Source organism: Entelurus aequoreus, linkage group LG10, assembly GCF_033978785.1.
Source record: "Entelurus aequoreus isolate RoL-2023_Sb linkage group LG10, RoL_Eaeq_v1.1, whole genome shotgun sequence".
NCBI lineage: Eukaryota > Metazoa > Chordata > Actinopteri > Syngnathiformes > Syngnathidae > Entelurus > Entelurus aequoreus.
Window position 1 is genome coordinate 70,161,664 of NC_084740.1, and position 27,995 is coordinate 70,189,658.

General features: G+C 39.8%; 2 protein-coding genes across 5 annotated transcripts in view; one reads left to right on the forward strand and one right to left on the reverse strand.

Annotated features, from left to right (window-relative positions):
• Window positions 1–1,777, reverse strand: part of LOC133658096 (alpha-tectorin-like) — a 72,670-nt gene extending 70,893 nt beyond the window's left edge. For all 4 annotated transcript variants that reach the window (XM_062059721.1, XM_062059718.1, XM_062059720.1 and 1 more), the window contains exon 1: window positions 1,554–1,777. The gene's annotated coding sequence lies outside the window, so the exon portion shown is untranslated. The remainder of the gene's footprint in view (window positions 1–1,553) is intronic.
• A 97-nt stretch (window positions 1,778–1,874) lies between these two features.
• Window positions 1,875–27,995, forward strand: part of LOC133659223 (titin-like) — a 214,793-nt gene continuing 188,672 nt past the window's right edge. Inside the window, 19 exon segments of the mRNA XM_062061959.1 lie at window positions 1,875–1,910; window positions 2,001–2,093; window positions 13,295–13,398; window positions 19,172–19,375; window positions 22,423–22,710; window positions 22,795–22,906; window positions 22,948–23,145; window positions 23,232–23,340; window positions 23,405–23,551; window positions 23,764–23,877; window positions 24,037–24,258; window positions 24,334–24,441; window positions 25,046–25,285; window positions 25,473–25,532; window positions 25,607–25,865; window positions 25,949–26,046; window positions 26,100–26,284; window positions 27,607–27,749; window positions 27,834–27,985. Of these exon segments, the coding sequence (XP_061917943.1) occupies window positions 13,308–13,398; window positions 19,172–19,375; window positions 22,423–22,710; window positions 22,795–22,906; window positions 22,948–23,145; window positions 23,232–23,340; window positions 23,405–23,551; window positions 23,764–23,877; window positions 24,037–24,258; window positions 24,334–24,441; window positions 25,046–25,285; window positions 25,473–25,532; window positions 25,607–25,865; window positions 25,949–26,046; window positions 26,100–26,284; window positions 27,607–27,749; window positions 27,834–27,985 (2,730 nt within the window). The 5' untranslated portion in view covers window positions 1,875–1,910; window positions 2,001–2,093; window positions 13,295–13,307.

The following is a 27,995-nucleotide window of genomic DNA, read 5'->3' on the forward strand; positions in this document are numbered from 1 at the left end:
AGAAAAACTAGCTAATTCGAATCTTTTTGAAAAAATTTAAAAAATAATTTATGGAACATCATTAAGTAATTTTTCCTGATTAAGATTAATTTTAGAATTTTGATGACCTGTTTTAAATAGGTTAAAATCCAATCTGCACTTTGTTAGAATATATAACAAATTGGACCAAGCTATATTTCTAACAAAGACAAATCATTATTTCTTCTAGATTTTCCAGAACAAAATTTTTTCAAAGAAATTAAAAAGACTTTGAAATAAGATTTAAATTTGATTCTACAGATTTTCTAGATTTTCCAGAATAATTTTTTTTGAATTTTAATCATAATAAGTTTGAAGAAATATTTCACAAATATTCTTCGTCGAAAAAACAGAAGCTAAAATTAAGAATTAAATTAAAATGTATTTATTATTCTTTACAATAAAAAATAAATTTACTTGAACATTGGTTTAAATTGTCAGGAAAGAAGAGGAAGGAATTTAAAAGGTAAAAAGATATATGTGTTTAAAAATCCTAAAATCATTTTTAAGGTTGTATTTTTTTCTCTAAAATTGTCTTTCTGAAAGTTATAAGAAGCAAAGTAAATAAATAATGAATTTATTTAAACAAGTGAAGACCAAGTCTTTAAAATATTTTTTGGATTTTCAAATTCTATTTGAGTTTTGTCTCTCTTAGAATTAAAAATGTCGAGCAAAGCGAGACCAGCTTGCTAGTAAATAAATACAATTTAAAAAATAGAGGCAGCTCACTGGTAAGTGCTGCTATTTGAGTTATTTTTAGAACAGGCCAGCGGGCTACTCATCTGGTCCTTACGGGCTACCTGGTGCCCGCGGGCACCGCGTTGGTGACCCCTGGGCTAGAGTATAGAAATGAGTTTTAAGATGGGACTTAAATGCTTCTACTGAGGTAGCATCTCTAACTTTTACCGGGAGGGCATTCCATAGTACTGGAGCCTGAACAGAAAACGCTCTGTAGCCCGCAGACTTTTTTTTATTGTTATGGTATTGCTGTGTACTGTTTTGTTGGATTGATTAATTAAAAAAATAAAAAAATAAACAATTTAAAAATTAAAATCAAAATCAAAAAATATATTTTTTTAAAATGAGAATCGATTCTGAATCGCACAACGTGAGAATCGCGATTCGAATTCGAATCGATTTTTTCCCACACCCCTAATATATATATATATATATATATATATATATATATATATATATATATATATATATATATATATAAGAAAAACTTTAATTTCAGTGAATTCTAGCTATAAATATACTCCTCCCCCCTTAACCCCGCCCACAATCTCCCGAATTCGGAGGTCGCAAGGTTGGCAAGTATGTAGAGCAGGTCTTCGACTTTTTAAAGCTTTGAAAAAATACTTGGACAAAAACAAATGAGAGTGGTGTTATTTGCCTTTTACTTATATTACTTTATGATAATCACCTGTAGTGTAAAGCTGGACACGTTGTGTTTATGTTTGACTGTTTGGGTAAACGACTAATGTTATGAGGACAAGACAACAAGAGAGCAAAGTAGTTAAGATAGCACTTACCTCTCAGACGTGATAGCCACTTGTCGCTTCCGCGTCGGACAAAAACGAACTCCCAACTCTCCCAATTACTGCTTTTTTTTTTTTTTTTTTACAGAAATGGCATTGTGCTCAAAAGTCACATTTGGAAGACTTGTGCAGCTAACGCTAGGTAGCAAGCTGCCGCTGAACGGAGGCAATGTGACTGACAGGCAAGGCAAAGAGAATTCCCAGAGGGCAGAAAAGTCGATCTTCAAATAGTTTGGTAGGTGAGCAATCAGGCACTCTGGCATCGAGTGGCTTTGTCTGTGGAGGACTTGCCAGCTGTTGTCATTTCGACGGAATCTTTTGATGGTTTACGGACATTTTTAAATTCTCACGGTAATAAAAATACAGCACAAAGTGCGCCTCTTGACGGCTCAATATGTTACAAGTATTGTTTCTAAATATGTGACTATTCCGTTTTCAAAGGACGGATGGCAACGATGGTCCCCGCTCAATCGCTCCATCAGTTTGGGGGTTAAAGACCCCCTGTTCTGGAACATTCTGCCAATTATTAAACGGGTAAGTTTTTAAGTTGTCCACACACTTATTGACTTCTTGAGATTTTCTTTTTCTTTAATTCAAGATTCATTTAGGATTTAACATTTAAAATATACATGAATTACCATGAATTGATTAAAGTGGACCCCGACTTAAACAAGTTGAAAAACTTATTCGGGTGTTACCATTTAGTGGTCAATTGTACGGAATATGTACTGTACTGTGCAATCTACTAATAAAAGTCTCAATCTATCAAAAAAAAAAACATTGAAATGTTGGCAATGCAAATGCTTACAAAACACCACAAACAAAGGGGGAAGGAGGTAAGACACATTTCAATAAGACTAAAAGTGGAGGAAAAAAAGTATATATATATGCATACTAGTATATGCATATATTTTGGTACCGGTACCGGTACTAAAATCTTTTCGATACTTTTCTAAATAAAGGGCACCACAAAAAATTGCTTCATTTCAACAAAACATTTTAGGGCACATTAAACATATGTTTCTTATTGCAAGTTTGTCCTTAAATAAAATAATGAACATACTAGACAACTTCTCTTTTAGTAGTAAGTAAACAAACAAAGGCTCCTAATTTAGTCTGCTGCCGTATGCAGTAACATATTGTGTAATTTTCCATTCTATTATTTTGTCAAAATTATTAAGGACAAGTGGTAGAAAATGAATTATTAATCTACTTGTTCATTTACTGTTAATACCTGCTTACTTTCTTTTTTAACATGTTCTATCTACACTTCTGTTAAAATGTAATAATCACTTATTCTTCTGCTGTTTGACTACTTTACATTACTTTTGGATGATACCACAAATTTACGTATAAATCCATTACCAAGTTGTTACAGGATCATACATTGGTCATATTAAAAGTCCTTATGTGTCCAGGGACATATTTCCTGAGTTTATAGACATAACATTAAAAAAAAGAAGATGTTGTGATGCCAAAAAATTTCGACGTAATCATTGTAGTATCGCTCCTGTACTTGGTATCATTACAGTGGATGTCAGGTGTAGATCCACCAATGGCGTTTGTTTACATTTTGACGCCGGTGAGCTACGGTGTGTCGTGAAGCATGTTGAGATATTCCTCGTCCTGCAGGGATGATACTTGTAAGAAACTTACTTTATTTGTTGCCATGGAGGCAACAAATAAAGTTGCCTCTCCAAATAACTAGCCATGTCTTAAAGCACCTCTTCCTGAGGGCGTTTCAGTGTTATAATTTCGCCTTTATCGCTAGTTTTTAAGCCAAAATGCGTCCTTTCTCCCTTTTCTGTCTACACACTGTGTCTGCTTGTAAGTACTCTGTGATTGTGCGCTGCCGAACATGATCCTATGCTCGTATACCAGCAATGACACAACGTGACGACGACGGGGGGCGCGGAGGGGTGGGGACCGGTACTTTTCAGAGGCGGTATAGTACCAAAAATGATTCATTAGTATCGCGGTTATTTACTAATGTTGGCCGTACAACCCTAATGCATACATACATACTGTACGCACACACACACACCCACATATACCAATACAGCAAAGTGTTATGAAAAAATAAAACCAAGGATATGCATATCTGTTTACAAACATACACACAGACATATACATGAGCCCCCCCCGGCAACCCCCCCAAAAAAAGAACCAAAAAACTATACCGTTATATACTATACCTTGGAACGTATAATGTTTTGGAAGTAAACTGAGAATTTTAAGTTGATCACCTAAACAATAGCAGCAGCATTCAGGCTCAGGGAATCAACATGTTCCTGAAATGACTGCCATATTTTGTTGAACTTTGCATCAGAGCCCCAAAGACAGTGCCTTATGTTTTCCAACCTCATGAAGGACAGAGCATCTCTTATCCACGTTGAGTGAGAGGGGGGGGGGGGGGGGGGGGGGGGCTGGGATTCTTCCAACGCATTAGGACGGCCCTCCTTGCAAGTAAGCTAAGAAAACCCACAAGATCAGCAAAATGGATCGGCTGTGAGACGTTTGGAGGTACCAATCCGAATAACACAACTATGGGAGAGGGACTAATATGTACTGAAGTTACAGCTGAGAGTGAAAGACACACAGATTTCCAAAACTGGGACAGAGCAGGGCAGGTCCAAAACATATGGGTGAGATCGGCTACCCCTTGATGACACATATCGCAATATGGATCAAGTCCAGGGAAAACGCAAGCCAGTTTGGTTTCGGACCAGTGGACTCTGTGTACCACCTTACATTGTATGACACTGTGCCTTGCACAGATCGAGGAAGAGTGGAGTTGTTTCAAAACCTGGTCCCAGGTATCTTTCTCTATTTCTATGTTGAGTGCCGAAGACCATGTTGCACGCAAAACACCAGTCACCGTGAGGCATGAACTGATGTTTGTATAACAGTGACGTGCGGTGAGGTTCATGGCTGGTGAGGCACTGACTTCATCACAGTCAGATTTACAAACATATGAACCCTAAAGAGTATCTTATTCACCATTTGATTGGCAGCAGTTAGCGGGTCATGTTTAAAAGCTCATACCAGCATTCTTTACACATACAAACTGTAGCACACAAAAAAGCACATTTAATAAAAAAAACGTTACTATGGTCTTACCTTTACTTATAAATGAAGTCCATGCGCCGCTCCTTCTGAACAAAAGCATCGATAACTTGTTTGTATAAGTCTTCCTTATCTTTCTTCAGTTTTAAAAGTCTCTCTGTCTCGATGGAGATGACTGCCAGGGAAAAAAGTCGTCCTTGATCGGTCCTTTTCCGACGGTATGTTTTGATTCTTTTCAGTGCTAAGAATGACCGCTCCACCGATGCTGTAGTAGCTGGAACAGTGAGCACTAGCTGGAGTAACTTTGTCGCCTCAGGAACAGTTTGGATGAGGTCCTTCTGGGCCAAAAAGCTGAGAAGCTGTCCAGGAGATTTACATTCATCCCTCACCGTTTGTGAACTATACAGTCCAACAAGATCCGCCTTTAGTTGCACAAAGTCAAAGAATCTGGCATATTTTGACAGGCTCTGCAGTTTTGTGTCATCAAAATGTTTTGACATTTCACTGAATTTTGAACAATCAACCAAACCAAGGAAAGCCAGCTCACCAAAATTATCAAACCTAGCCTTCATGCGATAGCTTATGTCATCCAGAATGTTACAGAACACTCGTTTTTGTTCAAATCTAATTGACTGTCTGCCTCCACTCTCTGCCAGGCCAAGTGCGCTGCATTTCTTCTTAAATGAGTCGCAGAAACTTTTGAACTCCAGTCTCATGCGCTCGAGAGCTGCAATGGTGTCGCGGATGCGTGCAAGACCATATTCAATGTCCATCACTTTGTTTTGCAGCACTCTAAAAAGTGCATTAGTCTCATTGAAAATGTCCTCATATACCATAAGGAGAAAGCATGTAGATCAGGGGTCACCAACCTTTTTGAAACCAAGAGCTACTTCTTGGGTACTGATTAATGCGAAGGGCTACCAGTTTGATACACACTTAAAAAAATTGCCAGAAATAGCCAATTTGCTCAATTTACCTTTAACTCTATGTTATTATTAATAATTAATGATATTTACACTTAATTGAACGGTTTAAAAGAGGAGAAAACACGCAAAAAATGACAATTAAATTTTGAAACATAGTTTATCTTCAATTTCGACTCTTTAAAATTCAAAATTCAACCGAAAAAAGAAGAGAAAAACTAGCTAATTCGAATCTTTTTGAAAAAATTAAAAGAATTTATGGAACATCATTACTAATTTTTCCTGATTATGATTAATTTTAGAATTTTGATGACATGTTTTAAATAGGTTAAAATCCAATCTACACTTTGTTAGAATATATAACAAATTGGACCAAGCTATATTTCTAACAAAGACAAATCATTATTTCTTCTAGATTTTCCAGAACAAAAATTTTAAATGAAATTCAAAAGACTTTGAAATAAGATTTAAATTTGATTCTACAGATTTTCTAGATTTGCCGGAAAAATTTTTTTGAATTTTGATCATAATAAGTTTGAAGAAATATTTCACAAATATTCTTCGTCGAAAAAAACAGAAGCTAAAATGAAGAATTAAATTAAAATGTATTTATTATTCTTTACAATAAAAAAAATACATTTACTTGAACATTGATTTAAATTGTCAGGAAAGAAGAGGAAGGAATTTAAAAGGTAAAAAGGTATATGTGTTTAAAAATCCTAAAATCATTTTTAAGGTTGTATTTTTTTCTCTAAAATTGTCTTTCTGAAAGTTATAAGAAGCGAAGTAAAAAAATTAATGCATTTATTTAAACAAGTGAAGACCAAGTCTTTAACATATTTTCTTGGATTTTCAAATTTTATTTGAGTTTTGTCTTTCTTAGAATTAAAAATGTCGGGCAAAGCGAGACCAGCTTGCTAGTAAATAAATACAATTTAAAAAATAGAGGCAGCTCACTGGTATGTGCTGCTATTTGAGCTATTTTTAGAACAGGCCAGCGGGCTACTCATCTGGTCCTTACGGGCTACCTGGTGCCCGCGGGCACCGCGTTGGTGACCCCTGATGTAGATGCTTTTGACAGCCACTGATCGTATCCTGCTGCTATCATCAGTGTGTCATTATCCCAGCTGTCAGGATTTTCAATGATGATGTGAAATAACGCGCAGATCATCGTGATGCATGCTTATTGTCTGCAGCAGCCTAGAGTTAGAGCTCCATCTTGTGGGCGCTGCTCTGGGTAAACGGCGCTTGACAACATCATCCAGCAAGTGAGTGCGCTTTGTGGACTTGCTGAAAAATGAGGCTAGTCCCTCAGCTGTTTTAAAAAACGTGCGACACTCGGGCATGCACTTTGCTGAATGCAATAGCACTAAGTTCAGCTTGTGTGCGTAACAGTGGGTGAACATGGCTTCGGGCACTCTTTCTTTAATTTTAGCTTGCACACCATTAAGCGTAAATAAAAAAATAAATAAAAAAACATTATTTGATTGTGTATGGTTATGCATGTTTACACGGCAAAAAAGACTCTTAATTAAAAGAGATGTCATATGGCCAGCTCAAAGTTGGAAGCAAACATGGCGCGAGTGTCTTTTGACCAATAATTTCTTAACTATAGGGTTAGGCAAAAAAAATATGTTTTCACAGCTGTGGTTGAGTCGCCAGAAGAAAGCCATTTCTGCGCAAATGTCACAAAGTATCCCGCTTACATTACGCCAAACAGCACAGAGACAAGCCTCAAAACTTCTGGAACAAAGTAATTTGGAGTGATGGCTTTCTTCTGGCCACTCGACCATGCAGCCCATTTTTCTTCAAGTGCCTCCTTATTGTGCATCTTGAAACAGCCACACCACAATTTTCAGATACTGTAGTCCTGTATTTCAGCTGAAGTTATTTGTGGATTTTTCTTTGCATCTCGAACAATTTTCCTGGCAGTTGTGGCTGAAATCTTTGCTGGTCTACCTGAATCCCTCATTTTCCACTTCTTAATCAGCGTTTGAACACTGCTGATTGGCATTCCCAATTCCTTGGATATCTTTTTATACCCCTTTCCTGTTTTATGCAGTTCAATTATCTTTTCTCGTAGATCCTTTGACAATTATTTTGCCTTCCCCATGACTCAGAATCCAGAAACATGTGTGCAGCACTGGATAAAAGATGCAATGGTCTGTCAGAAGCCCAGAAACTCACTGACCTTTTATACACACACATTAATTAAAAACAAACATGTCACAGGTGAGGATTGGAATCTTGATTAGCCATTCAAACCTGTTTGTGTCAACTTTTGTGCATGTTATCAGATCAAAGTCACTGGGGTATGTAAACTTTTGATCAGGGTCATTTTGGTACTTTATTTTGTCATTTTGATTTAAAAAGAGTAAACACAGTTGTTTGCCAATAAATAGCTTCACACAACCATTAAGCATGAGTGGAAGAAAGGTTTTTGTATTATCATTCATATTCTCTGAAGAATGGCCAATAAATCATAATTTCTCCCAGGGTATGTAAACTTATGAGCACAACTGTGTATGTATATATATATATATGTATATATATATATATATATATATATATATATACACTACCGTTCAAAAGTTTGGGGTCACATTGAAATGTCCTTATTTATTATGAAGGAAAAGCACTGTACTTTTCAATGAAGATAACTTTAAACTAGTCTTAACTTTAAAGAAATACACTCTATACATTGCTAATGTGGTAAATGACTATTCTAGCTGCAAATGTCTGGTTTTTGGTGCAATATCTACATAGGTGTATAGAGGCCCATTTCCAGCAACTATCACTCCAATGTTCTAATGGTACAATCTGTTTGCTCATTGGCTCAGAAGGCTAATTGATGATTAGAAAACCCTTGTGCAACCATGTTCACACATCTGAAAACAGTTTAGCTCGTTACAGAAGCTACAAAACTGACCTTCCTTTGAGCAGATTGAGTTTCTGGAGCATCACATTTGTGGAGTCAATTAAACGCTCAAAATGGCCAGAAAAAGAGAACTTTCATCTGAACCTCGACAGTCTATTCTTGTTCTTAGAAATGAAGGCTATTCCACAAAATTGTTTGGGTGACCCTAAACTTTTGAACGGTAGTGTGTGTGTATGTGTATATATATATATATATATATATATATATATATATATATATATATATATATAGTACATATATATATATATATATAGTACATATATATATATATATAGTACATATATATCCTTTTAAGTACATTTTCATTTATTTCAGTACAATATTTATGCAACTTATGTGCAGTTAATTTTATTTTTAAATTGTTAATTAATTAGTGTTTTATTTTCCTATATTTAAACACAGTGTTACAGTTCAAACTGTTTGTAATGTTACAGTGGCCCACAATATTGAATATACGTGTTGAAAAAAAAAACTCTGCCTTGATTTGAATGAATACTTAGGTGTAATATGCTACTGTATTTGAGCCCGACAGCCATGTTCATTTCCGTAAACACTGCATCACGTGTGACATATGATGAGTCAAGACAGGCTAATGTTTCGCTCTAACCTTAGGCAATCGTGACCCATCATGCATAAACAAACAAATCGTCAGGGATTTTCCCAGTATATATGGACATTCTCATTCACCCATTCATATTTTCTCTGTATTTTCTTGTTTATCCACTTGGATTTGCAGTCCATTTGCTCTCTATGTAGCGTGCAGCGTTTGAAGGACGCTACCTTGTTACATAGGTCTAAAAATAGCTAAGCTACAGGAATCGCTACTGGCTCAAAAAGGAGCGATGCTAGTCCCACGCTACTCAGAAATGTAGTTAGGCTCCGTAACGTCGCTACTTGTAGCGCGCTATTGCCCAACTCTGCACATTTAGTGAAAGGTTTTACGCTACAATGCAGCCAAATGGTGTCACACACACACATTAAACACACACAGATAACGTGTAATAATAGAAATAAGATCTCACTGCAATATGAATATCTTAAGATAAGACGCCACTTCCCTTGCCCAACAAACACACACTCAAACACAATGTAGTGGGCCGTACTTTATTTGAAATTATGTTGTAATTGATTGTGTTTCCTGGATTTTTCCAACAAAAAACAATTAGTGTTCTTTATTTTTTTAAGCTGCTGTGCTACTTCTGCCCATGATGTCATCAGAGGGTCACGTGGCCACGTCAGGACGCACGCTCACGTTTCAGCATGCAAACAAGAGCGACCGCTGACCCCTCTCACCTCACCATGTCGCCCCTGTTCACTCCAGTAGAACCCAGTCCGGTCTGTACATTACAGTAGTATGTCGTACAAGACTACAATAGTACATCAAGACTACAGTGGTATGTCGTAGAAAAGTACAATAGTATGTCATAGAATACTACAGGAGTATGTCATACAAGAGTACAGTAGTGTGGCGGAGAAGAGTAGTGTGACATACAAGAGTACAATAGTATGTCGTACAAGAGTACAGTAGAATATCGTATAGTTGTACAAAACTGCAGTAGTATGTTGTAGAGGAGTACAGTAGTATTTCGTAGAAGAGTACATTAGTATGTCGTACAAAAGTAAAGTACTGTCGTACAAGAGTACAGTAGTATGTCGTACAAAAGTACTGTAGGATGTCGAAGAGTACAGTAGTATGTCGTACAAGACTACAGTAGGATGTAGTACAAGAATACAGGATGATGTTGTACAAGAGTACAGTAGGATGTCGTACAAGAGTACAGTAAGATGTTATAGAAGAGTACAGTGGGATGTCGTACAAGGTACAGTAATATGTCGTACAAGAGAACAGTAGGATGTAGTACAAGATTACAGTTGTACAACAAGACTACAGGAGTATGTCGTACAGGAGTACAGTCATATGTTGTAGAAGAGTACAGTATGATGATAGAGAAGAGTACAGTAGTATGTCATACAAGAGTACAGTAGTATGTCATACAAGAGTACAGTAGGATGGTATAGAAGAATACAGTATATCGTACAAGAGTACAGTAGTATGTAGTACAGTAGTATGTCGTACAAGAGTACAGAATGATGTCGTACAAGAGTACAGAATGATGTCGTACAAGAGTACAGAATGATGTCGTACAAGAGTACAGAAGGATGTCGTACAAGAGTATAGTAGTATTTCGTCCAAGAGTACAGTAGTATTTCGTACAAGGGTACAGAGGGGATGTCGTACAAGAGTACAAAAGATGTCGTACAAGAGTACAGTAGTATGTTATAGAAGAGTACAGTAGGATGTCATACAAGAGTACAGTAGGATGGTATATAAAAATAAAGTATAATATCGTGCAAGAGTGTCGTACAAGACTACAGTAGAATGTTGTACAAGAGTACAGTAGTATGTCGTACAAGAGTACAGTAGTATGTCGTACAAGAGTCCAGTAGTATGTCGTAGAAGAGTACTGTAGGATGTCGAAGAGTACAGTAGTATGTCGTACAAGACTACAGTAGGATGTAGTACAAGAATACAGGATGATGTTGTACAAGAGTACAGTAGGATGTCGTACAAGAGTATCAATCAATCAATCAATGTTTATTCATATAGCCCTAAGTAAGATGTTATAGAAGAGTACAGTGGGATGTTGTACAAGGTACAGTAATATGTCGTACAAGAGAACAGTAGGATGTAGTACAAGATTACAGTTGTACAACAAGACTACAGGAGTATGTCGTACGGGAGTACAGTCATATGTTGTAGAAGAGTACAGTATGATGATATAGAAGAGTACAGTAGGATGTCATACTAGAGTACAGTAGTATGTCATACAAGAGTACAGTAGGATGGTATAGAAAAATACAGTATAATATCGTACGAGAGTACAGTAGTATGTCGTACAAGAGTACAGTAGTATGTTGTACAAGAGTACAGTAGTATGTTGTACAAGAGTACAGAATGATGTAGTACAAGAGTACAAAAGATGTCGTACAAGAGTACAGTAGGATGTCGTAAAAGAGTACAGTAGTATGTTATACAAGATTACAGTAGTGTGTTGTACAAGAGTACAGTAGTATGTCGTACAATACTACAGTAGTATGTTATAGACGAGTACAATAGGATGTCGTACAAGAGTACAAAAGGATGTCGTAGAAGAGTACAGTAGTATGTTGTACAAGAGTACAGCAGTATGTTGTACAAGAGTACAGCGGGATGTTGTACAAGAGTACAGCGGTATGTTGTACAAGAGTACAGAAGTATGTTGTACAAGAGTACAGCGGTATGTTGTACAAGAGTACAGAAGTATGTTGTACAAGAGTACAGCGGTATGTTGTACAAGAGTACAGAAGTATGTTGTACAAGAGTACAGCGGGATGTTGTACAAGAATACAGAAGTATGTTGTACAAGAGTACAGAAGTATGTTGTACAAGAGTACAGCGGTATGTTGTACAAGAATACAGAAGTATGTTGTACAAGAGTACAGCGGGATGTTGTACAAGAGTACAGCAGTATGGTGTACAAGAGTACAGTCGTATGGTGTACAAGAGTACAGTCGTATGTTGTACAAGAGTACAGTAGGATGTTGTACAAGAGTCCAGCAAGGTGTTACAGAATCAAAAGGTTCCCCCCCTCCCCTCAGGGTATTGCAATTTGATGGGGGGGGTGCTTTATGGATCGAAACAGCTGCCAGTCGGGCCAACTTGTATAAAAGTGCCCCCCCCCCCATCCCCCCCGGCGTGAGGCCTTGCTGTCCAACCAATGGCGTGCTCCGGCTGCGTGACATCACAGCCGTATAAAGCCCCCTTCAGGAGCACCCGACCCCTCTGAGCAGGCTCAGCGTTCCCGGCAGGAGGGAGCGCTGTGAGGATAAAAAACAAAACTACACGGCCGAGAGAGCCTGTAGTTTTGTTTTTTTTTGTGAGTGGTTTTTTCGCCTTCCATCGAGGTCCGCTTGTTCTCGCGTTGGATTGTCCATCTAAACCCGGATTTAGGACTTCTTGGACACCCACTGCCCCCGTACCCCCCTCCCCCCAAATCGGCATCCCCGCCTGACAGGTGAGTGTGCGTGGTGTTTTTGACTTTTGATTTTGTGGACCTTTGTGACCACCAAGCAGGACCGCGTGAAGGCCGTGATGCGTCGTCCCAGAATAGCGGCGATGCTCTGATGACTTTTTAAGGGAATCAGCGGCTCGCTATCACTTACTGCACATGCCGCTTGTCAATCAAGCTGAGGTGTGGCGGGGGGGTTTGGGGGGCTATTTTTAGCTCCTGGTGTCACCCAGACGGGCTTTTATTTTGGACAAGCTACAACAGCTGCAACTTTTTATAACTTTATAACTTTGCTGAATAAATTAACCACATTTATTGACATGGATAATTCTCCTTCTGTCATACTTTGGATTGCTTTTCTTTTCCTCCCAGTCATAACAAAGGCTTTTCATTCGGTTCTTTAAAACCAAGTTTGTGTTTTTTCTTCTTGTCACTTCTGGTTCCTGCTCAGCGCACAATAATAATGCTCATTTTCCAAAGAAAAGCATGGAAAGATGAAATAAGTTTCTAAAATAACTGCATGTTGTCCCGCCAACGCAAATCAACTGACCAATCAGACGAGCTCACACAATATTCCTTTAAAAAATCTAATTTCTCTGAGGATCATTCAGAATCCCCCTCACCACATGACCCCGCTCCCAAAATAAACCCTTAGGCTGCCAGGCCTGCTGGTCGTCACGGAGATAAGACGGGACCATGACTATGCAGGTTACCGCGTTACCGACGACCTCCTGACCTTCCGTTTCTCTTCTCTTGCAGGGAGCCGAGCAACATGTCGACACAGGCGCCGACTTTCACGCAGCCGCTGCAGAGCGTCGTGGCACTAGAGGGTAGTGCCGCCACGTTCGAGGCGCAAGTTAGCGGTAAGTTGAAGTGGTTGGGGGGGGTGTTGGCTCATCCTCAAGACTGACGCCATTTTGTTTGTGCTCATCATGCTAATGTGCTAAAGCTATCAGAAATGGACTTCCTATGTCCACGACATGGAACATTTGCTTAGAGCTAAGCCCAGCTTTGTTGTTTATTAAACTGCAATTAGGTTACCACTGATTATAATGAATAGTAGGAGTGTCCTGATACTTATATTGGAGCCTCGAGTTTTGGCCGATCCCGATATTAACCCGATATGACATCAGCAGGAACCTAACATACTTTTAGTTTGTAATGTGGAATGTTAGAAAACATTTTTATCAAAGGAAGTTGGTCAAACAAGTATGAAAACCAGAAACATATTTATTAGGGCTGTGAATCTTTGGGCACCACACGTTTCAATTTGATTCTTGGTGGTGACAGTTCAATTCAGAATCGATTCTCAATTTAAAAAAGATTCTCGAAAATGTAAAAAAAAAAATATACATATATATTTTTTTTTATTAATTATGAATTGTTTCAAATAAGAGTCATGTTTCATTCGAAAAGTATGCTGTCTTGAAGTGAAGTGGGTTGGTAATAGTTTTTTTGGCGACATCTAGTGGCCACAATAATTCATTAAATCATGATAATTTTGTTACTGGATACTTTTTGACTCGCTTCTTCCTTGGATACTTTGCATACTTGCTTTTGTACATGACTTGTCTAAAATAGAATAAAAGACCAAATTTGTGTGCTTAGTGGAAGACATTTAGATGTTTACTTGCTCTATAACTTTGCACAAGTAAACACGCTGCGGGACTGCTTGTATCGGAGAGTTTGGATGCAAGCCGATAAACGGTAATCCGATACTTGTTTTTTGCTGATGTCGGAGTAATAATAATATTGAATTGGAACACCCGTAATAGGTCGCACCAAAGGGGTCATATTATGGTATTTTTTCTACATTTAAAACACTTCATTGTGGTCTACATAACATGCAATGCTGGTTCTTTGGTCAAGATGTTGCATAAATGATGTTTTGCAGACCATTTTCAAGCAACTTTCTGAGCGTCTCGTCGTATTGCTTATTTAATATTTCCACTTTGACAGCGTCTTCTCCCTGCTTCTCTTTGTTGTAGTTTTTAGCGTTTCCATGGCGAGTCTACTCACAAAGTTCGAACTATACACAACTTTGTATCAGAAATGGCAGAAGCGGTGGATGCATGTGCATGTATAAGCCTGTCGGCCCCACAGGAAGAGGATAGCCAAAAATAAAGAACTTGATTACGACGTCGGATTACAATGGCGGACTTGCACCAAGCACTATAGGTAAATTTATACCACATATGGATAATCCGGTGACGTCATCAGTGCGAAAAATATGGCTGGTTTGGTGGATGTAGGAAGGAAGGCAAGATTATTTTATAAGTATCTCCGCTATGCCTCCAGGGTTTGATTATACATTTTTGAGACTTATGCAGATCCCAAATACACAACAGCAGGTAACAATACCAGTGTTTCCCACACATTCATTTATTTGTGGCGGCCCGCCACGAAAGAATTACGTCCGCCACAAATAAAATAAAATACTTTTTTTTTTTTTTTTGTCCTGTCCAGCTTCTCAGGCAAATCATATAGTTCATGTAGATGCCCATATAGGCTGTTCAGATTTACTTTACAAAAGAGAAGTGTAGGATACTTCTCTTGTTGCCTCATTTGTATTTGACCACTACTGTTTTCTGTTTATTTGTTACTGACTGTGTCAGGACACCTCTGCCTCTGTTTCACTTTATGTTGCTGGTAAATAATATGGTTGTAGTAGTAGGCTAAAGTTAAATTATTTAGTATGCACTAATTAAAGGGGCAGAGCTTTAAGAGACATTTTAGCTTTTATATTTTATAAGATATATTTTTTGTAAGAACCACAATTAATACATATATTTCAGTGAATAACTTATTGTTCAAATCTGTATATAAATATGTACATAAAGTGTTGTAATTTTATTGTAAAATGGATGGATGGATGGATGGATGGATGGACGTTTAAAACAAAACTGTTATTATTAATTAGTAAGTATACCTTTTTTGAGCCTTTTTAGAGAAAATCATATCATTGTAGTAAATTATGCAAATTACCCGATGATGTCATGGTGACCACGCCCATAGCCACGCCCCCCACCGCCACAGGTATCTTGGCAGTTTATGGGAAACACTGAATACGTAAGAAATTTTGGTTTTGCATACAGGGCCCTTTTAATGCATGGACTAACTTCTGATCAGCTATTGAGCTAATAGCTAACTAGCTGACTATCAACCATTTTGGGGCTTAAAGGAGCAGCTAAAAACAATTACAGCAGTGGTTCCCAATTGTTTTTTTCCACGACCCGATTTGGAACATTAGAATGGCTGTGGCCCCCTCATTCTCCAAAATAAACTAAATATATACATATATAAATATATATCAGTAGTGGCGGTGGTGGTGTGGTTATGGGCGTGGTCACCATGACGTCATCGAGTAATTTGCATAATTTGCTATGATGATATGATTGTCTTTTTGAAGGCTCAAAATAATTATACATACATCTAAAACAAATCTATTAATTAGTCTTAACATTTTTTGGGGGTTGTTTTGCCATATTTTCAATTGTTGCTGCTTTTTGTACAATGTAATTTGTTGAGATTTTTTTCAAGTGTTTAGAGACTTTTAATTACTTAAAAAAAAACAAAAAAACAACTAGCAACAAATCTAGCATCTTTCTTCTGGTCTTATTATGGACCTGTTTAGAGACAGCTATTGCAACAACACATCATCAGCAGGGTAAAACTAACCTGTCTCATGACGGTCTAAACCCAGCTCACGTTCCCTATTATCTGCAGCGAGCATGACGTAACTCTTGCTTGGCGCTGTTGCTCCAGTTGGACTTTCTCTCCTTAAAAGCCGCACATTTTGTAGATGGCTGTCCACGGGTATACCTGGTTACGTCCACATCGCAGACATGCTGGTGGTAATGTTTAATATTCGTGTGGTTTGGATTTAATGTCAGTTTTTCCCATGTTTGCAAACACACCGTCCGTGCTTGTAAGGTGATTGGCGGAGAATTAGGAAGTGTTGTTGTGTGTTCGGCGGGGAAGCCTGGACTCACGGAGACTAAAGTGTGTATTGGGCAGGTAAAACCTGTTGGAATTGTATCATTTTTTATCATAAGATTGGTGGTAAAAGTAAAAAACAGGGTCGGACTTTGTGTCATTTCTTCTGGGGTCTACAATATATTATGACTTTAATTTGTTTTCAAGTAAAAAAAACAAATTGTATTTTCAAGGTGTGGCGCTAATAAACCCTGTGTATACTGTGTGTATGTAGGTGTATATATATATATATATATATATATATATATATATATATATATATATATATATATATATATATATATATATATATATATATATCCATCCATCCATCCATCCATTTTCTACCGCTTATTCCCTACGGGGTCGCGGGGCGCGCTGGAGCCTATCTCAGCTACAATCGGGCAGAAGGCGGGGTACACCCTGGACAAGTCGCTACCTCATCACAGGGCCAACACAGATAGACAGACAACATTCACACTCACATTAGGGCCAATTTAGTGTTGCCAATCAACTTATCCCCAGGTGCATGTCTTTGGAAGTGGGAGGAAGCCGGAGTACCCGGAGGGAACCCACGCAGTCACGGGGAGGACATGCAAACTCCACACAGAAAGATCCCGAGGCCGGGATTGAACTCACAACTACTCAGGACCTTCGTATTGTGAGGCAGATGCACTAACCCCTCTGCCACCGTGTTGCCCCGGTATATATATATATATATATATATATATATATATATATATATATATATATATATATATATATATATATATATATATATATATATATATATATATATATATATATATGACAACATGGTTTGCAGACAAATATGTGTACTTTCAGATTAAAAACAGAAATACAATTATGCATCAAGGTTAAAATTAAAAGACTTAGTGGTCATAAACGTTTTTGAGTTTTGTGTTATTGTTATCTATAAGAATTCAGCTTTTTGTATTTATACCTATTTTTAAAATTTTTGCTGATTATTTTATTTTATTGTATTTTTACAATGTGGTGTGAGGCCCAAAAAAAATGCTGTAGGACCAAATGCCCCCTGCGCCACACTTTGGCTATCACTGCTTTTACAGAGCTTCTTCCTCAGGGTTGAGCGTGTGACTTGCTTTATCTATAAGCAATCAGTTTACTTAGCTTGTTAGCTTCCAATCGCGAGTGAACAATTATAATTCAAGAGAGCAGTAGAGTTGTTGTGTGTACAGGAGGAGGAGACGGCACAGACAGGAGGGATGTCGTTTAAGCTCTATTTATATATATATATATATATATATATATATATATATATATATATATATATATATATATATATATATATATATATATATATATATATATATATATATATATATATATATATATATATATATATATATATATATATAACAAATAATTATATCAATAAACTAGAGAATGGAGTGTGACTAAATCCAAGAGTGTATGGTGTGCGACTATGTGTGGATATTACCTGAAGAGTGTTACCCGGAAGTGTTGAGCGAGGTGCGGTAGTCCAAGACAAGCTCGGAGATCCGTGAGTCAGACGTGAGGTAGATCGGAGGAGAGAGGCGTCAAAGGTCCGTGTCCAGGCGGGAGGTCGAGATCCAAGAAGAAGCCAGTGAAGCAGAGCGAACGCGGGAAGACGAGACACAGCTCGTAACGCAGGAACGAAGGCAGGCTGCAGGGATGACGACAGGGAGGACACGAGACAATTCAACAAGACGGGGAAGAAACACAGAGAGAATGCATAGAGCTTGGTTAGTGGGCTTACTGTACGGGAACAGATTACTACGTTCTGGCCCGGGATAGCAGGTTGTGCAGGCTTATGAAGGCAGGTCCTCTGATCAGTAACAGGTGCGCTGATTGCTGGCGATTGATTGGACTGAAGTGCCCGGCGCGCTCCAGGAGTTGCGCTCCAGGAGGTGCGCTCAGCGCAGCGCACACATGAATGCGCACTGAGGTGCGCTCGGGCCGTGACAAGAGTTAATGTAAAGCAAATTAATCACTGTGTTACAAATGTCAGCCTTAACCTGCATCCTTGTGAGATGGAGGATTTTTGTGGTTTTTTTTTTTTTACGTTTTGCTTGCAGTCCTCTCCTAATTTTTTAAATTTTTTTATTTATTTATCTGGATTTTTTTTCGTCGTTGATCCCCTAAACCAGTGGTCCCCAACCACGGGCCGCGGCCCGGTGCCGGTCCGTGGATCGATTGGTACCGGGCCTCACAAGAAATTTAAAAAACTTTTTTTTAATTTTTTAAAAAAAAATTTATTAAATCAACATGAAAAACACAAGATACACTTACAATTAGTGCACCAACCCAAAAAACCTCCCTCCCCCATTTACACTCATTCACACAAAAGGGTTGTTTCTTTCTGTTATTAATATTTATGGTTCCTACATTATATATCAATATAGATACAGATACAGTCTGCAGGGATACAGTCCGTAAGCACGCATGATTGTATTTTTTATGACAAAAAATACCCCCCCCTGCATTGTGTGAAGCAAATCCCAGCTAAACACATCTGATTGACTCTGCTAAGCTAGTCGACAGCTACACTAACTATGGTGCCTTCACTTGACACAACAACGTGAGTGATCGAAATGGGTTATCTAACACGCGGCTGGTTTTCCGTCTGCCCTTCAGGTTCTCCAGTTCCAGAGGTGAGCTGGTTCCGTGATGGCCAGGTTCTTTCCGCTGCTGCTTTTCCCGGCGTTCAGATCTCGTTCAGCGATGGCCGCGCTGTTCTAAAGATCCCCGCCGTGACCGCCGCACACAGCGGAAGATTTTCTGTCAGAGCAACCAATGGAGCTGGACAAGCCACCAGCACCGCCGAACTGCTTGTAACAGGTGAGACCTCAGGCAGACTTAATCTCTTTGGCCCAGGGCATAAACCCTCTATGCAGTTGTCTAGTTCACAACAACCGGTCACTTCAGTAGGTGATTGTCGCCATTGTCGTTGTCTTCTGCAGGTGTTTGCTTGTTGTGCTTTGATGAACTGAATTGCCTCATGTAAACAATTATACTTTGTCTCTGTGGCCGCATCCATTCAAAAGCCCATAGAGATAATCGCTAATTTATCAACACTTCAAACGGCGTCATCGTGACGGACGTATTTCTAAAACGACCGTAGTACTTAAGTTTATATTGTCGCTGAACCATTTCCCTAAAGATGTAGTGTCTAAAAACATTAGTTTAGTCTTAGTTTTTGCTAATTTTTTGCGGGTTTTGAATTGGCTTCACTGCGGAAGGAGAAAACAGACGCTTTTCTTTACCCCTTGGATCTATCAACTTTTTCTACCTCTTCATATTAGCTTTGGACATTATCTGAAATATAAACACATGACTATTGAACATAATGGATTGAACTGAACTGTAGTCAATTTTGTTATTTAAAATTAATACAAATATTTACATCATTTGTAAAATATTAATAGTACATTATTTCTTAATATCTAATTACAAACATACTTGAACTGCATTTTTCTTGACTGTGTCTTTTATGCACTCACTCAAGCTCCCATCAAATCAAATCAAATCAACTTTATTTATAAAGCACATTTAAAATTTACCACAGGGATAGCCAAAGAAGTGCTGTACAATGGGCAGGTTAAAAGATAATACGAGAACCGAGCAAACACAACACAACACAAACAGAACACGATAAAAAATAAATAAATAAAACATAAAAACAGGTTCACAGCATAGCCAAAACCTGTCCTGGTCGCCAAGAATAATACAAAAAAACATTGTTTATCGCTTTTAATTTGTTGCAGGTGAATTAATTATTAATCATACATTTATTATGTTCATAGCTAGAGCATAAAAAACTGTTTAAGAATTTCTAAATACAGGTTTTAACAATAAAAAGGCCCTCTAGACACAAAAAAACTCCCACACTTCAGGTCAATTGTCGTAATTGTGCCGTAATTCTTAGCCAAAATAGATGGCTGCAAAATAAACAGTTAACAAATGATTTTTTTTTTTAAATGCAAAATTACTATGTTTTAGGAACTCCCGTTAATGTTCCACCACTCCTGTCTTCGACTGCTCTTCCATACTTTCTTCGGAGCAGACGTCGAACCAAATCCCCCACAAGCTGCGAGAGCCAAAATTCTTGCCCCCTTCCTTCTTAATCTTCTACGCCGAAAAGTTTCGTTCAGAAAATGTTGACTTTGATTGCACACAATCCTTGAAATTGCCACAAATACGCCAAGACAGAGACCTACTAGAATTAAAGCCATGTTTTCTTCCATAAACACTGCAACACGTGTGACATCATGACGTCATGTCTGCATGCGGTTCAGTTTGTGTTCATATTACACAGAGGTGGGTAGAGTAGCCAGAAATTGTACTCAAGTAAGCGTACTGTTACTTTAGAGATTTATTACTCAAGTAAAAGTAAGGAGTAGTCACCCAAATATTTACTTGAGTAAAAGTAAAAAGTATGTTGTGAAAAAACTACTCAAGTACTGAGTAACTGATGAGTAAGATACACACACATATCATATATATGTATATGTATATATATATATATATATATATATATACAGTATATAATTTATATTTATTTATTTTGCCGTTTTTGTTTACATGTTAAAGGTGTTTTAATGAATATACAAGCATGTGTAACATATAGATTTCTTTCTTTCATGAAGACAAGAATATAAGTTGGTGTATTACCTGATTCTGATGACTTGCATTGATTGGAATCAGACAGTATAGTGCTGATAACGTCTACGTTTTCAAATGGAGGAGAAAAAAAGTTCCTCCTTTCTGTCTAATACCACATGAAAGTGGTTGTTTTTTGGCATCTTATTTGTCCAGCTTCCATCTTCGTTTTTATACACTTTGCAAGAAATACATTGGCGGCAAACTCCGTAGCTTGCTAGCTTGTTTGCGCTGGCTTTCGGAGACTCTTATTTTATAAGCGCAGGCGCGATGGAGCGGCACTTTTATTGTGAAGACAGGAACTGTGCAGTCAGTCTTTAGGCTTTTGACGGGATGTACGGTTGAAATAAAAAAGTGTCTTTTTTCCTTCACACTTTTGATTGAGTGATTGAAACTTTTATTAGTAGATTGCACAGTACAGTACATATTCCGTACAATTGACCACTAAATGGTAACACCCCAATAAGTTTTTCAACTTGTTTAAGTCAGGTCATGTGACTGCCTGGCTCTGTTTGATTGCTCCAACGTCACCAGTGACTGCATCTGATTGGTGGAACGGAGTGAAACGTCACCAGTGACTGTATTTGGTGAGACGCAGGCACTTTGAAGGTCTGTCTGACAGACCAAAACAAACAAAGTGTGTATTAACAGATCGATAAAAATTAGTAGCGAGTAGCGAGCTGAATGTAGGTAAAAGTAGCGGAGTAAAAGTAGCGTTTCTTATCTATAAATATACTCAAGTAAAAGTAAAAGTATGTTGCATTGAAAGTACTCTTAGAAGTACAGTTTATCCCAAAAGTTACTCAAGTAGATGTAACGGAGTAAATGTAGCGCATTACTACCCACCTCTGATATTACACATCGCATTTTTTGTAATGTGAACGACTACATCCAAAGATCGGATTTGACCAAGAAATTCAGAATTGGACATCCTACACTGTAGTGATAACATAGCCACAGTCACCTTTACAAGCTGCAAAATGGTGAGAAACTCACAAGGCTGTCATCAGCTAGCACGTTGTACGAGTAACATTAAAGACCAAAGGGGCCACAAACTAAATCTTGTTTAAGGCCACAAAAATCCTAAGGCCGGCCCCTCCTTAGACAGAGACCTACTAGAACTAGAACCTATTTAACCTCAGGTAGATTTGAGATGGCCCAACTTGACATCCTTGATACAGGTGAGACTGTTTTGGTAAGTACTGTAATGTGTTCTATGTTCGCAGCGGAGACGGCGCCTCCAAACTTCCTTCAGAGACTTCAGAGCTCCACAGTGAGACAAGGCAGTCAGGTGAGACTGAATGTCCAAGTGACAGGCATCCCGACACCTGTGGTCAAGTTCTACCGAGAGGGAGCTGAGATCCAGAGCTCAGCCGACTTCAAGATCCTAATAGATGGAGACCAGTACAGTCTATTGATTGCTGAGGCGTTTCCGGAGGATTCCGGGACATATTCTGTGACCGCAACTAACAGCAGCGGCCGAGCTACATCCACTGCCGAACTGCTGGTTCAGGGTGAGGCCTACAACCATGCTAGTATAACCAAATGGTGTTGTTGGCGTGTGTCTGCCAACCTGCTGGTGTTTTGTCCCTCCGCAGGTGAAGAAGCTGTGCCTGCCAAGAAAACCAAAAGCATAATCTCCTCCTCGCAGATTGGCGTCCAAAGGGTAAGCTGAAACTTTTTAAAAAATGCCAGCGTTCACTATTTCACGTTCATGATATTTCATGTTTATCTTGTCAGATGGAGACCAGCTTCCAGACAGCCACAATGGGGATGCAAATGGAAGGCGGAATGATGACTCAGCATTTAGCTCACAGGACCCCACCAAGAGTCCCTCCAAAGCCCACTTCGAAATCGCCACCGTCCTATTTTGTCAAAGTGACCGGTGGACGCCAGCAGTCACCTTCTCCTGTCAGACATGTGAAAGGGCCATCACCCGCAACCGTGAGGTACGCCACTTCAGTATCTGAAGCCTTTACTTGAACCTGGCGAAGCGCTCAAGAGTTGTGAGAGACACTTTCTTTGTTGTCCACAGAACCATGTCTCCTTCTACCAGACTGTCCTCTGTCTCTCCCAGACTGTCATCTGTCTCTCCCATCCGACCCGTGAAGTCCCCCATGATGACCCGCAAGCAGGTAACAACCGCTGGCAGGCGCCATGTAGGTCCGCAACACGGACGCCATGGTTCACGTTGCGTTTGTCTTGCAGGTGTCTGCCTCATCAGATGTGCTGCCGCCGTGGAAGCAGGGCGACTACGTGGCCGAAGCTAGCTACGCGAGCATGACTAGTGTGAGCAGCGCCACACGGATACAGGGAAGCCAACAGTGGGAACAGCAGGTCACCGCCACCAGAGAGGTACAATCTACATGTCCTTCATGTCTTATTACAGTTGCTGTCCGTTGTCATAGTGCGGACGGTCGATGCCAAATTTGTAATGTGATGAACTCTTTTGTGTGACGATGTGATGTCATATGTGCTAACGTCTGGTCAACAAGAAAACTTGTTAGCATGTGAAATAGAAAGTACATCCTGCATGTCACCTGGTCTCGCTGTGTTGTGACCGTCAGGGCGAGCATGTGTCCCAGTCTGGTCGGAGTGTTGCCAAGGCAACTGTGATGGCAGCCGTGGATCAGGCCCGCAGCCGCAGGGCACCACCTGACGCAGGCTTGACCGCTGAGCAGGTAGCTGGCGAGAATCACTCCCCCTCTTGACTCCACCTACTTTTCCTTATTTTTCTTCTTCTACTGTCTGGTGCACCTCTCTGTGCCACCAGCGGACTCTCTTTATTTGCATGCTTCAAGTCACATGACTCTCTCATGTGCTTCGTGTTCTATCAGCAGGGTGAAGGCAGCCGCCAAACAACCATGGCCGCCGTAGAGGTCGTTCAAGTAGTAGGGGTGTCGCAGGCCGTTGGCGGGCAGACTGAATTAACAACTACAGAAGTGGAAGTGAAGCAGGCCGTTGGCGGGCAGACTGAATTAACAACTACAGAAGTGGAAGTGAAGCAGCAGGTGGCAGCAAAGGAACATATATCAGCGACTAAAACCGTGGTGTCAGCGCAGGTCGGACGACTTCAGTGACGTCGTATTCAAAAGACGAGTGTGCATGATCTCAATGAACTGTGTTGGTCACTTCAGATTGAGACGACTGCTTCCTCCCGTGTGGACGCTCGGTCCCCCTCCAGCCTGCTCCAACATTTCACTGTTGCTAAAGTTTCCGTTCCCAAAGCCGACGCTCGTCGCGAGGTAAGGAATGCAGGCTTCCGCCACCGCCCCACCGACCATACAATCTTTAACACGCCCACTTCTACACCTCTGTGACTTGATGTGCTGCACTTCCTCTTCCTTTCTGAAATACCACCTTTCTCCTTGTGAAGGGTTCCGCAGCATCACAGTAAATTAAACTCATACACACTAACAGTACAGTAACGTTCCATATAGGACTATAAGCATCACGGTGGCACGTGGTTCGCACTGTTACCCGCTTTTAATCTGGTCGTGGTCTCTATGCAGGGACTGTGCATGTTTTCTCCATGCGAATTCCACCACAACTAAATGTAAGGATAACTTTTAACTTGGCTTTACTGATGTGGATTTGGTCGCCAGGCACTGTACAGTTGCCGCCCATTGCACTTTAAGCAGGAAAATACCCCATTTAGCTGTTGCTGCGGTAACCTAGTCATTAAATATATCTTGAGGAAAAAGACTCACTGAACATGTCCGACTCTCATTTCTCCCACCACTCTAAACGCCACGTTAATGCCCAAAGCTCCGCCTACTAACTCCTGATAGCTATACGCCTCAGCTGCATTTGGCCAATGCTTAACATTATTTCCGTTGGCTCGGCCAGGTGTCCATTGCGGGCTCCGCCATGGCCACTCTGCACAAAGAGATGTCCTCCCACACCAGACCCCGGAAAATCATCAAGCCCGTCAAGTCACCAAGCCCATCTCGCCGAGGGGCGTTCGAGGTTAAAGTGACAATGGAGGCCCATCCACCACCTTTTAAGGACCCCAGATATCAGAGTCAGTTTGAGTCGCAGGTGGGCAGGCTTTATGCTGAGGAAGAGTTTGAGGACTGGGAGCCTCAGGTTGGTCCTTGTTTTTTCTTTCTTCTTTAACCCTGTGTGGATCTTCACCTGCAGTTTGCTCTCCTCATGTTATGTCTCTTCATCCACTTTGTGTGGTCTTTGTCTTGCACCTGCCTTCATCTCTGTGTCGCATCAGAGCATCACGCTACCATGACAATCTTTGACCATATTTTTGTTTTTCTTTTAGGAGGCAGTTGCAGTCCCCACCATAACCCCAGAACCTGTTGTTCCACCCACTCTTGTTGCAGTGAGTACTTCTTTCCAAGGCCTTTCATGCATGTTTTTGTTTTGTGAGACTTAAGCATCCATATGTCTGTTCAGGGCCTCAAGAACTTGACAGTGACTGAGGGCGAATCAGTGACGTTGGAGTGCCAGATTAGTGGCCAGCCCACCCCTGTCATCATGTGGTTCAGAGAAGACTACAAGATCGAGAGTTCCATTGACTTCCAGATTAGCTATGAGGGCAGTTTTGCCCGACTCATGATCCGCGAGGCGTTTGCCGAGGACAGCGGTCGCTTCACTTGCACTGCCACCAGTGAGGCGGGAACCGTCAGCACTTCTTGCTACCTGCTGGTCAAAGGTAAAAAAGCAGCTTTACTCCTAAAAGTCACATTACATGTACGGCAGCTGTTAGATGTCAAATTGGTCCATTTTATCTCGTAGTTTCTGAAGAAATCGAGAGCCGAGAAGAGACTACGGCCGTTTCACAAGTGGAAATTACTCATGAGAAAACGTAAGTCAGTCAGGCGGTTCTGATCGGAGTGTTTTTGTATTTTTACAACATTCTTGGTCCTCCTGTAGTGTTGCAGTTGAGACAAAACACCAAACGACAGTGGAGGTGACCACAGGAGAGGCCGCAGCTCCTTTCTTCATCAAAAAGCCGACAGTCCAGAAGCTGGTGGAAGGAGCCAGCGTTGCATTCGAGTGTCAAGTGGGAGGAAACCCCAGACCTCACATAATTTGGAAGAAAAGCGGCATCGTTCTCACAACTGGATACAGGTTGGTTCATACGGAACACGATGCCCTGTTATATTCTGGCCTGAACAACCAATGGTACAATCTATTTCTGAATTTAATTGGTTTTCAAACAGGTTTCGTAAATAGAAAAGTTTGTACACTAAAGCAAATTTCTTCACAAGAAACAATTTATATATAAATATTGGGTTCCAGCCTCGACAAAAGTTTGTACTGAGGTATTTAAGTAATTGCATTTTACTACATTTTAAACAAACTCATTTAAGCAATATGCTTTACCTCAACAGTTAACAGCTTCATCCAAATATATATGCCATAACAACAAGAGTGAACAAAACGTTTTCTCTTACATTAAAGTTTATTTTAAAGTTTTGAGTCCTTTCCCTACACGGCTTTTTATTTCAATACAAGTGTGTCCACCATGTGTTTCTTGCTCTCCTATCTCTACTGCGCACCAGTCAAATGAATGGTGCAGAGTTTTACATTTGTCCGTGAGACACGCCGTTTATTACAGCTGATTGCTGACACTGGCTTGTGTGCGCTGCAGTACTCGAGCTCACGTTATACACGGCGCACGCTGGCAACTGCCACCACTGCTCCGAGTGGGGCGCAAACCATGGTTGCCCGGCTGAGAGACGAGTGTACTAGCTAAAAGCCCGAGCTGGCAGCCTAGCAGCCAGCACTTCTCTTGAAGTCGTCGGGGAGTGAGGTTTCGTACTCGCCCAGCCACACAAGCTGCCCTACGTTACACTTACGTTATTCGCCCAGCCCACTACAACACTATTCTATATATATTTTTGCGGCCCCTGTGTACAACTTTGAATTGTAACAAGCAGTGACAGCACAAAGGAAGGTTGAGTTAATCAACATAAGAGTTGTGTCCCACAATTCCCTGGAGAAAGAGATTCAGCTCTGTTTCAAGAAATTTTATTATTAGTGAGAAGGTCTGCCTCATGTATTGTAGTTTGTTAAATAATAAAGATTACACTGTATGATGGTTGCAAGTTAAGAAGTGTCTCATGTTGATTTCTCAAGTCTCAGTGAAATTTGTATCGATGTAAATGTCTAATTTGAAAAAACCTAAAAAAGGAGATTTTAAAAACTTTTTAGTAGAATATTTCCTCTGAAGAGGTCCTGAATACATGCAAAACCCAGTCTCTGACAATTATGTAATGTTGGGTCCTGTAAGGAGGGTTGAAAAAGATGGTTGCCAGAAATGGACTCAACCATGTCTCCTGAGCTGAGCCTACCCTCAATGTGTGCCAAACAACTGGAATATCAATATGCTTATTTGGAAGTTTCAGCTTTATTTGAGCTCTCAACTTTAAACATGTATTCCTTTTTAGATATAAAGTGACCTACAAGAGAGAGACAGGTGAATGCAGACTGGAGATCTCCATGACGTTTGCCGATGATGCTGGAGAATATTCCGTCTTTGCCAGGAATTCACATGGAGAAGCTTCAGCTTCCATCAGCTTGCTGGAGGAAGGTAACAGCTCTGTTCTCCAAACTTCAGGAATGCGATAAAAAAAAAAAAAAAGTTAAAATGGTATGTTCTGCGCTACATCCACAGATGCGTATGAATCCTACATGAAGCAATTTGACATAACATATAAAGCCGAAGTGACTACAACAACAGTGTCTGAGGAGCCCTCTGTGCTTGTGAGCCAGTACGAGCAAGAACAAAGGAGAGGAACAACAGGAATGAGTTTTGTCTCAGAAACGGTACTTATTT